Here is an 11,849-nt window from a genome sequence, read left to right on the forward strand (position 1 = left end):
AGATTTTCATTGGACAATTGGACTTCAATCATTCCGATGACGTTAGACCGCAGTGTTCTCTGGCTCTTGTAGTTCCTCAGACGTCCAGGAGCAGGCGCAGTCATGAACAGGTCTACCATGACCGGCAGCCCCTGCGCAGAATCCTCAGTACTGATTGGCTCAAGCTCGACAGGGGTTTCCGGTCGAGCCGTTGCCGACGCTGCGCTTCCCTCTTGTTGGTGCTGGAGGCGTCGAAAGGCAGTGCCGTGAGCGAGGTCACCGAGGAGCCAGGTCTCGGGGAGGGGGTTGGCTGCGGCCGTGGTGTATTCAAAACCCCCGATGCGTGTGGGTGAGTCCTTGTCACCGTCTGTGTTGCTGGTTCCTAGGCCTGGCCCCCGATGCCGTTTCTCCACCCCCCCCGGTCAGTGGGAAGGTATCCGCCCAGCCCAGACTGGGCCGCGGGCCGAGGGGCTACCCGCCTCACGCTCCCCAGCCTCTCGGCAGCCAGAGCTTCACGGGTACGGCTCAGTTTTCTATATGAACCAAATAATCTCGGAGGATTTGGAGAAGCTTTAATTAGAGAGGCAACTTGCGGAAGTAGATGTTTGAATTGTAGCTGCCCGGAATGTGTATGAACAAACCTGGGTGTGTGCAGCATCTCAGTTAGTATTGATCAGCCGTTCATGCATGAAAGCTCACCGCTGCCTTTTAATGCACAGGCAGGCGATCGAAGCCTTTAGTCTTCTGGAGTCTTACATTTAAGTAAGTCACAGGTAAATGTTATCCCTTGGAGTTCTTAAGTTTGCGTTAGGTCAAGTACGACGACTTAAAGGGACATGCGACAATTTGCGATAGCGACCGTTTCAAAATTTCGGATGCATTCTTAGGGTTTCTTTTCATTGTGAAAACCGAATGTAATGGCATAGGTTTGGGCAGCAACTCAACCTGTGGTTTTGGGTAACAGTAGGATCGTTTCTGGGATTTGAATAATATGCTGCTAAAGTTTCTACAGCAATATAATGGATATTATACGAAGGCTAAATAGATTTCTAGTACATCATTTGATTAGTGGTCAGGTCTCTAAATTGAAATAATTTTGTAATTTCGTTTGTATCCTTGTAATTATCACGTGTCACTTATATTCACAACTTTTACGATATTTTAGTAAAAACCGAAAGAACTGCGGATGCTGTAAATCAGGAACAAAAACAGAGTTGCTGGAAAAGCTCAGCAGGTCTTGAGAAGCATCTTTGTAACTTCCACAGATAAAAATTGTACATCTGGATAAAAATGCGGATGTTAGAAGTGATGATCAGAAGCCTAGTCGTAGCAGAATTGACATGCAAACAAAAAATATAACGTATGAGCAGGAGCAGGCCATTCACTATGATCATCAAACTAAGTATTCTGCTCCTGCTTTCTCCCCATATTCTTTGATCACTTTATCCTCTAGAATTATATCCATCTCCTTCTTGAGAATGTTCAATGTTTTAGCCTCAACCAGTTTCTGTGACAGAGAATTCTACAGGCTCACCACTCTCTGGATGAAGAAACTTCTCCTCATCTCAGTCCTAAGCAGTCAGTCCTGTATCCTTGAACTGTGATCCTTGATTCTGGACTTGCTGGTTGTCGGATGCATCCTTCCTATATTTATGCTGTCTAGCCCTGTCAGAATTTTATAGGTTTCTATGATATCCCCCTTATTCTTCTAAATTCAGTGAAAATGGTCGTAACAATCCAGTTTCTCCACTTATTTCAGTCCTGCCATCCCAGGAATCAGTCTAGTAAACCCTCATCGTGCTTCCTCCACTGCCAGAACATCCTTTCTCAGATAGAGACCAAAATTGCACATAGTACTCTAAGTAAGTCTCACCAAGACCCTGTTCAATTGCAGCAAGATATCCCTGCTCCTGTACTCAAATCCCCTGCTATGAAGGCCAAAATACCATTGGCCTTTTTCACTGCCTGCTGGATCTGCATGTTTACTTTTAGCAGCTGGTGTACATGAACACCCAGGTCTCTTTGCACCTGCCTCTTTCCCAATCTATCAGCGGTCAGATAATCTGCCTAACTGTTTTTGTTACCAAAGTGACTAACTTCACGTTTTTCTATATCTGCCATGCATTTGCCCACTCATTCAATTTGTCCAAATTACACTGAATCATCTCTGTATTCTCCTCACAGTTCACTCTTCCACCCATCTTTGTGTTGTCTACAAAATTTAAGATATTACATTTTGTACTCTCCGTCTAAATCATTAATGTATATTGTGAATAGCTGAGGGCCTATCACTAATCCCTGCAGTACCCCCACTCGTCACTGCCTACACTTGAAAAAATAACTATTTATTGCTACTGTTTTGTTTCCTGTCTGCTAACCGGTTCTCTATCCAAGCCTATCTCTAATACATTAATTTTACATGTTAATCTGTTATGTGGGATCATACTGAATGTCTTCTGAATGTTCAAGTAAAGAACATCCACTGAATCCCCCTTATCAACTCTACGAGTGACATCTTCTCTAAATTCCAGTAGATCTGTCAAACGTGCGTTCCCTTTCATAAATTCATTCTGATTCTATCCGATCTTGGCACTGTTTTCCAAGTGCTGTGCTGTTCAATCTTTTATACTGGACTCTGGCATTTTCTTCACTACTGATATCAGGCTAACTTGTCTATAGAATCATAGAGTCATACACATATAATTCCCTGTTTTCTCTCTGCTTTGTTAAAATCAACGTGGTTACATTTAGCTATGCTCCAATCCATAGGAACTGCTGCAAAATAATGACAACCATTGAATCCAAAGTTTCTGGGGCCATATCCTTAAATACTGTGGAATGCAGATTATTAGGCCCTGGGAGTTTATCAGTATTTATTATTATTCAGAATTATTCGGTAATTCTTGTTAGATGAATGTGATTTCAGTGAAAATATAATTGCATCAAGATTTATTTAAAACTTTACTATATTTATCTGAATTGCTTTACCTGGTTTTGCAATAAATTATATTAATGGTTTAGGTATACTTATAATGCATAATCAAAGTACATCTGAATATTGTCAAACAAATTAATGGACTGGTTCTGATTTGATTGAGAAGTTATTTTTGGACTCCTGTTTGAAAGAAATTTTAGATTCAATAATTTATGGTTCAATATCTACTTTGATTTTTCATGTGGCCAATGAAATAATCTGTTCCACTTTAATAAAAAAAAACTGACATTAATTTTGCTTTCTCTAATATTAAATACTTTCTCTTGTATGTAAGTTGACTATGGGTGAAAATGTAGTCTCGGCCATGTAGCTATATATGCTGCAAAAAAAACCCAGAAATTGTTTGAGAAACTGAGCAGGTCTAGCAGCTACTGGAGAGAAAGCAGAGTCAATATTTCAATTCTAGTGACCCTTCATCAGAAGCTTCTTCAGCAATTTCTGTTTTTATTTCAGACCTTCAGCATCTGCAGTTCTTTGTTTAGTTTTAGTCAAACACTGCAGTTTGTCTGTCTTGGCCTGAGACATCTTGTGAATTTGGTCTGTAATCATTTTTCACTGGTGTGAGTGATCTGCTTAGAGATTTTGTGTGACGTTCTCGAGCGTGCTGCGAGTCCTTTTGATTTTTGTATGCTGAGTAATACTTTTTAAATAATCTTAATTATCTGTTCATAAACTGGAATGTCAATCTTACGCCAAGTTTTGGAAGAATGTGCCAAGTGTTTCATGCTGCATTCTGAGATTTGTAATCGCATGGATTAAGTAATGGATTTTATAGTTAATGGTAAAAATTTAGCACTTGCTGTTCATTTATGCGTATGTTTATCTGCAATATCTGTGGGCTTTTATGTTGCAATTTTCAGTTATCAGAATGTCAGAACAGCACTGCATTCTCTAGAGGAGTTTGATATGAGCAGGGCAACCAACAGTGTGTTTCTCTACAACCAATCAGATTCAAGGTTCCTATCAGAGTCATAGGGAAGTATGAATTAGAAACAGTACTTCAATGCCTAATTATCTTCATGAAATTGAACTAGAAAGGCCAAGTGAGCTAAGAGACAAAAGTAAAGAAAATTTGTTGATCCCATTTTTAAAATAAACTAAATTTGATAAAATGAAATCCCATACTTGACAGAGTTAATTTTCTGTATCAGAAAAATGGTTTGGCATCAATTAAAATTTATCCCATCATTAAAATTTCACTTGTACCTGAAAAGAGAGAGCCAAACTTTTTCTGTTATGTTTATGGCTAGGTTGTGTATTTGAATGCTGAGACTCTGGGTAATGTGGCAAATTTTGTGGAGAGTAGGTTAAATCATAAAGCATAGCTTATTAATTTTCTGCTTAAGACTGCCTGTGGAAACTAGAATTTGCTGAATTTCCTTTTGAGCATCAGTAGTCTTGTTTGCAAAATCTAGGCTTTCTTTGGCAAACACAAATAGAAATATTGTTCAAAATGTTTATAGAAGAGAGTTTGTCTTGTCAAAAAAATTGCTTTATTAAACCACCCATGCAAAACTCATTGCTTAATAAGTGATCAACTATGTTACTAATTTGATGGTAAAGGGATACGTCACTTGAATGTTGCAATGATTTCTCAAACCTGAATTTGAATCCTGCCTAAAATGACAATATTTATTTTATTTGGTTATAAGAGTTTTGTGCATTGGAAAAACATACCACAATTTCTTCTTAATGCTTGTGGGTGTGCCATAATCTATAATAATAATTACAACTAATAATCTTACTCAAGTTTAACACCAACTGGTGTATGAGAGAAAAAGATTTTACAATTGCCTTAAATTCTCTAGGGGTTGAAACTATATAAAAAGAGCTTTGTATTACATGTTATATGTGACTTTTAATACCTAAATTAATTTGTTGTGAAATGCTTCAGAATATTGAGCTATGAAAAGATGCTATTAAACATAAGTTGTCATTCATTTCAGTGGACTTGTCAATGATGAATTCAGAAGCAAGAATCTCCAATTTGCCATTACTAACAAATTAGTAACCTATTTCAACACTTATGGAGTAATAAATTTTGTATGAGCAATTTAATAAAACAGTTTTGTATCTTTTATTTGCAGAACATACACATACTTTTCTGCAAGCCATTTAATTAAAATATTTATGGGTTGAATTAGCTATCCTTTGGCTTGTAATGTTTTCATTCTTGAATATTGGGATAACTGTTCCCAACTAGATTGAAACAGCCAATCAAATTGTCCTACAAGCAAGTCTGCAATTCACTGTTGAGTTATATAATCACCTTCTGTACAAGCGTTAAAGTTTGGTGTCTTCCTTGGGTGGGAATAATTGCGACAACTTGCATATCAGACAATTCCAAATTCAAATAGTGCACTTTTATGCTAATTATTACTTGTGTATCTATGTATTTTGTAAAGAACTTGAAAATTTTGATCAATTTGTAGCAAAATTGAATATTTATATTCACCATCCTTCAATGGAAACAGGGTATGTGTAACATGTTTTTCATGTCACCACTAGCATTTGCTGTTCATTCTACATTTTAAAGAAAATTGTAGTCAGTATCCATCCATTCTGATTAGAATAACTCAAAAGTTGAGAATGCCATTTCATGTTCTGAAATCCTCCTAAATCCTGATTTGCAGTTCTATAGACTACTAGTTTCTTTTCCCACAATTTCAATTCACACTGTGTCAAACTCCATGAAAGTTTTGAGATTAAGAAAAACAAATTCTTCTATATGCAATATTTTTATGTTTATTTCTTTTTTTTTGTGGAGTAGTGGCTCTCGCTTTTGCAAGGAGGACAGAAGAGGATTGGCTTGGCACTGAATGCCTCTGCAGCACTTTTTCAGTAATAGAGTGTGATTAACCAAGGATGACAATGGAAGAGATGAGGAATGAAGCTGAGACAACCTCCATGGTTTCCATGCCACTCTATGCTGTGATGTACCCAGTGTTCAATGAGGTGGGTATTTTTTTAAAAAATCTTGAAGTAACTGTAAAATGGAAGTAGACTATAACAGAAAAGCAGAGTGAACCAAAGAAACAGAGAGGCAATGCTTAGATAATGTATGATGGAGAAACAAGCTAAGAAAACCTGAATAGGGTGTTGTGAAGACAGATAGCTATTCTGAAATTCTATGAGATTCAATAAATGTGTGGTGGCGCTTGCCAATTTTTTTTGCATTAAAAGTAACAGGATTCCCGTACAATAGTTACCAGAAAATATTTTCCAAACAGTATATATGCTCATCTTTGCAAATCCAGTTCTATGTTTGAAACGTTCACATATTAACATTGCAAACTGCTAAACTTTCAATCTTTTATCACAGCTGGAGCATGTTAATCTATCAGCTGCACAGACGCTCAGAGCTGCTTTCATTAAGGTAAGTTTAATTGCTGTTACAAATGAAAACTAAACATGCTTTCAGTTCAGTTACCTGATCTATACTTTGAACAATTAAGCAAAATGCAAGGGTAATGTCTATTGTTTAGCATTTTAGATATTTTTGGAAACATGATAACCAGCAGTATTTATAAAAATGATTTTGGCAAAAAGTGTTCATGATCCCTTTAAAGCAGATTTTATGTTAAAGAATTTAAAGTATCGGTAAAAATGTGACTGTTTGCTACCTGAACCACAAGGAGCACATTCACTGCCAATACAGTCACAGTACCTTTGACGTCACTGCTGACATTGAGCAATGCAGAAATATTTTAACAAGTACAGTACCAATAGAATATGCTTTTTTTTTCCTCCAAAATGTTTCAGATCAATTTATTTCAATTCCTGGGTTTCACAGTCCCACTCCCAACATTTAGCCACTCTGGCTATGCTTCTCCCTCGCCGCCTCTTGCCTACTCTTTACCCTGCTCCCTCACTTACAATGAATGGTAATGAGGGGTTGAGAGCAGCGCGGTGAGTAAGGGTGAAGTGTACACACTGGGCGCACACTGTTGTGATTAATGGCATTGAGTATGTGCCTATGGCCAGACTGGGTGTGCACTTCTGGTTCCAGTTGCATGTGGATGATGTCAGTGACACCAACTTCCTGCTGTAGTGCTGTAGGTAATGTATGATGGAGAAGAGGTACAATCTTAAAACATCTGACCAATAGCCCATGTAGAGTAAAGCACTATCTACTCTTGCTTAGTATACTTTTAAAGGAATATCTGAGCATTGTACTGGCTCTAGTACAGCTACTATTTTCTCTCCTCGCAAGCCCTTTTTATTTGTTAATTCAGATGATCTAATTGGTGTCTGACTTGTGGACGTTTCTGAAAGTTTAGCCCATGCAGAATATAAATGATAGTTTTGGCAAGAGTGTAACTTGAGGTAATTATGAATTTAATCCATTCAAGATAGGACATAACTGTTTTAAGTGTTTGTTTATGTCTGCTTCTCAAAAAAAGTCCTCAATCCCTTGTGCCAATTTTAACATTATCTTTATAAAGTTATCTGTGCATTGTGCTTTTCCTGGAAACAGTGGTGTTATAACATGTAGAACAGTGTGTAATGATTCACTAAGCTCAATAATAGTGAGTTTGCACTGCCCTGTCCTTTTTGAGTTTGTTCAGATTTCACTCTGATTTGATAATCTGGCTCCCAAATAAAGTGGCTTTCTGGAAGCTCCATTGGCAGTAGAGCCAGGCCTAAGGACACAATTCCCTGCATCTTGGCATTATGTTGCTAGTCTTGAAGAATGTAATAATGGTATGGATAATGGGTTGGAAAATTCCATTGTACAGTCTTTTTCAATTGAAAACTATGTTAGTATATTTGACAGAACAAAATTCAATGACATTTGAGGATATTCCTCATTTTAAAAAAAAATCTGAAGTCGAGATGGAATGAATAATGTCCATATCCTTTGCAATTATTCTCCAATTTAGAGTCATAGAGTCATACAGCACAGAAACAGACCCTTCAGTCCATCCAGTCCATGCTGACCATAATACCTAACTAAACAAGTCCCATTTACTTGCACTTGGCCCATATTCCTCTAAACATATCTTCTTCATGTACTTGTCTAAATGTCTTTTAAACCTTGTAACTGTACCAGCATCCACCACTTCCTTTGGAAGTTCATTCTACACATGAAACACTGTGTCTTAAAAAAAAGTTGCCCCTCATGTCTTTTTTAAATCTTTCTTCTCTCACCTTAAAAATATGCCCCCTAGTCTTGAAATCCCCCACCCTAGGGAAAGGACATCTGCCATTCACCTTATCGAAATGTCTCATGATTTTATAAACCTCTAAAAGGTCACTTCTCAACTTTGTATGCTCCAGTGAAAGAAGTCCCAGCCTATCCAGTCTCACCTTATAACTCAAAACCCTCCATTCCCAGCAACATCCTGGTAAATCTCTTCTCAACCCTGCGCAGCTTAATAATTTCCTTCCTGTACCAGGGCAACCAGAGCTGGACATAGTACTCCAGAAGAGGCCTCACCAACATCCTGTACAACCTCAACATTATAATTTGTTGACCTTTTATCACTGAAAATCAAGAGACATTATTTAAGAGCACAACTGGTTGTTGAGATAGTGACTTCATTGCTGAGAAAACAGAACAATGCAAATCTAAAAAAGGTGTACAAATTTGAAATAACAGTCATATCTACTGTAACACTAAGAACAATCTTGTTTATAAATTAATGTGCTTTGCTGAGAACAACCAATTCTGTTCAAGAAAGAAAACACAATACATTGACAATCAATCCAGGCTTGTTTAGTTGAAATGAGAAAGTCCTGGAATGTCTTAATACATTAAGTTTTGATATGTGAACTTCAATCAGTATTGCTACCTTTTTAAATCACATTCCGTAAATAACTCTGAAGAAGGGTCTAGGCCCGAAACGTCAGCTTTCCTGCTCCTCTGTTGCTGCTTGGCCTGCTGTGTTCATCCAGCTCTACACCTTGTTATCTCAGTAAATAGACCTAATGTTGTATAAGTTGTCATTTTCAGAACAAGGATTTCAAAGTTATTTCTAAAGAAGTTAGAAAAATATTAGGAAAATATTCTTCAAAACTCTCTGCTTGATCACTTTGTGTGTGCAGAAACAAAATTGTTCACTTACAAATGCAGACTGCTTAACAGTGAAATTTCATTGTTAAGCATCTTTCCATGTAGAATGTCTGAAGCAAATATTAAATTTCTGTCAGAGGTTGTTAAACGTCCTCAACTCACTATAAAGTTTGGTTTAGTGTTCTTCGTATTACATGTGTTTTAAATTTAACTGATGTTTGGGTTGTTTAACAAAAATTATATGGGATACTACAATTCATTCTTCAAGCAAAAGTTGAATTAAAAATGTTATCTGGTTAATTAATGCCAGAATAAAATTTAGCCCAGAATGAATATGAAAAACTCCCTTTTTATTGTACAAAATAACACTGTTGCCTGAATGACACCCAAGTTCTGAACAACGACTTTATATCTGAGTGGATCTAATGATGCATATTACATTCCTGGGCAGAGATCAGGTAAAACGTTTCCTAATTGATAATCCCTATCTCAATTTTACCATATCATTCTTTCATAGCTCCTGTGCACTAAGTCTTGTACTCTTTCAGATTTCTTTTTATTCCTTCTTGCACTTAGTGTCTGTTTCTCTTGTTTCTTTACAAGTATATTTTAATTTTAAATTAATCGTCTTCAGGCTAGCACTTTTTTTAGCTTGAGATGTACCACCTTGCATACTGTTTCTCATTTGTGTTGAAACCAAATGCCTGAAGTCCCATGAAATTGTAGAAGTTTTCAGTTTCGGGATTGACTTTGCTACAATGGTGATCACGTAGTGGTGTACAACATTGTAGTTTAATTTCATATTATGAATTTCACGGCTAAGTGCATTTGTTTGATGGGGAAACAAGTGTAACTAAATGGCAACAAAGAAAGTTGTTGGCGATAACCATTCCTTTAATTGCATAATGATAGTGAACCCAATATTATATAATTACTTCATATGATCCCACAAAATTATGTTTCCAAAATTAACTTTTAAAATTTCTTTCACTAACTGAGTTATAGTCATTTCAGGCTTGCTTTTACACACTTAGTTTTCATTTCCAATTAAAATTAGTTGCTTCTTTCGGTATTCCAATTTCTGTCAGAGGACTAAAACTTTGTTTAATCTGAACAGATTTTGGCGACGTCCTGAAACAATATCGTATTTTGTATTTACAAGTAATGGTGGCTTTAATATCAGAGCCTCAATATCATTGCTGTTGTATTCATTGTCCTGATTCAGCAGATAGCTGAACTTATTTTTAGATTAGGATTCTGAGACTGGAGAACTGGGGCCTACAGATCGGATTTTAAAAACTGGATTAACTTGGGTGTATTTGATTGAATGCCATTTGTTTTTGTGACGATAATATATCCACACAGTACGTAGAGAAACAAAGCCTTATTCAGTTCCCATGGCAAGAGGAATCCAAGTACAGTTGAGGTTTTTTTTTGCTTGCTTTTCTTTGCTAATTGTCTTGGGAATAGCAGAGATCAACCCAATCTACCGTGGCCTCTGGTTATGCTGCAACTTTCAAAATGCTTTCTTTACTTGAGGCAAATGTTGATAATTTATCCAGTGCTGTTTCACATTTGTGCTTGACAATTATGTAAAACATAATTAAGTGTTTTTTTTTCTGAAAGTTAAAGACATTTTGCCCCTTGAAGCAAACTCCTTGAAAAACTGGATAGATATATTCAAGTCGAGCCTGTAATCGCTGTCCTTGAACTGTTTTTTGCAAAAGTCATAAATAAATTCCCATGTGATCCTGCTGTTCTTCTATTAGTTGTCAATAAATCAAAATTCACCTCAACCCAAATTGTGTGAATTTAATGGAACACCTGAGTGCTTTGGCTAAATCTGACCTTAAGTTCTCAGGTAAATAATTCATCTGCTAATTCTGTATAATGTATTTTATAAACAAAGACTGCATCTTAAACTGTTTAATTTTGGACTAGTACATGAGTGATAATGTTATTTATAACCAAATATTAAACTTTGTCGAATTTGCCTGTCCTTGTAAGATCTTATGTAACTTTACAGACCATCCATAGGTTATTTTAAAAATAATAATCATTTTGAACTGGATGGAATACAGTAGATGTTCACTAATGCTTTGTGAATTGATGACCTCTTTTCAATTTTTAGGCAGAAAAAGAGAATCCTGGTCTCACTCAGGACATCATAACCAAAATTCTGGAAAAAAAGAGTGTGGACGTTAATTTCACTGAATCATTACTGCGCATGGCCAGTGATGATGTTGAAGGTTTGACTGTTTTCATGTCAAATAAATGTAATAAGTAACAAAAATACCCTTTACTAAACAACAGTGTCTTTAAATTTGTTGTTTTTTCACTAAACACATAACCACATCTTCTTGACAGTTCTCCTGTGAATCTGTTAGAACATTAAATCTTGTTTCTTCACTGAACCAATAGATTTAGGCTGTTCATTTAATCTCAGATACTGTAGAACTGCATCAGGAAGTGCAAACAAAAAATATCAGTGAAGTATTAGTCTGTATTTTGTCATGTTTTATCTGATCAGGCCAGGAGCCAGTTTAGAATGGAGCAGGTTATAATGGCCTTGCATTCTTTTAACAGCTGTTATCTGATGTAAACATTCTAACCTAGAATTTGCTTTGTGCAGAAGAAACACTTGTCCAAAACAAGTCTTCCTTGAGTATAATCTAATTTACAAATAACTAATCCATGCGTGACCAAAGCGAATGTTATGTGACCTACAAGTATCGAGTTTGGAATAGAATTCTCCATCTGTGACTAAATATTTCAATTTGTTATTTAAATGGTTGATCCAGAATTAAAATTTGACTTTAGACTCAGACTAACAATGGCCTTTTTCACCTCTGTAATTTT

At 36.4% G+C, this 11,849-nt stretch overlaps 1 protein-coding gene across 1 annotated transcript; it reads left to right on the forward strand.

Moving 5' to 3' along the window:
* The first annotated feature begins 148 nt into the window (after positions 1–148).
* On the forward strand, positions 149–11,292 carry LOC125484733 (programmed cell death protein 10-like). The gene is made up of 4 exons (XM_048604685.1): positions 149–328; positions 5,745–5,929; positions 6,297–6,350; positions 11,122–11,292. The coding sequence occupies exons 2-4, from the start codon at positions 5,840–5,842 to the stop codon at positions 11,275–11,277; spliced, it is 300 nt and encodes a 99-aa protein (XP_048460642.1). The 5' UTR covers positions 149–328; positions 5,745–5,839; the 3' UTR covers positions 11,278–11,292.
* Positions 11,293–11,849: the final 557 nt, after the last annotated feature.

The sequence above is a fragment of the Rhincodon typus genome, chromosome 13, assembly GCF_021869965.1.
Source record: "Rhincodon typus isolate 14 chromosome 13, sRhiTyp1.1, whole genome shotgun sequence".
NCBI lineage: Eukaryota > Metazoa > Chordata > Chondrichthyes > Orectolobiformes > Rhincodontidae > Rhincodon > Rhincodon typus.

What these genes read in the sequence shown, in the direction of transcription:
- LOC125484733 (XM_048604685.1), top strand. Translation starts at nt 5,840, where the DNA reads ATGACAATGGAAGAGATGAGGAATGAAGCTGAGACAACCTCCATGGTT. An exon ending in TGTACCCAGTGTTCAATGAG is followed by an intron (nt 5,930 to 6,296) that starts GTGGGTATTTTT and finishes CTTTTATCACAG; the next exon opens with CTGGAGCATGTTAATCTATC. An exon ending in TCAGAGCTGCTTTCATTAAG is followed by an intron (nt 6,351 to 11,121) that starts GTAAGTTTAATT and finishes TTCAATTTTTAG; the next exon opens with GCAGAAAAAGAGAATCCTGG.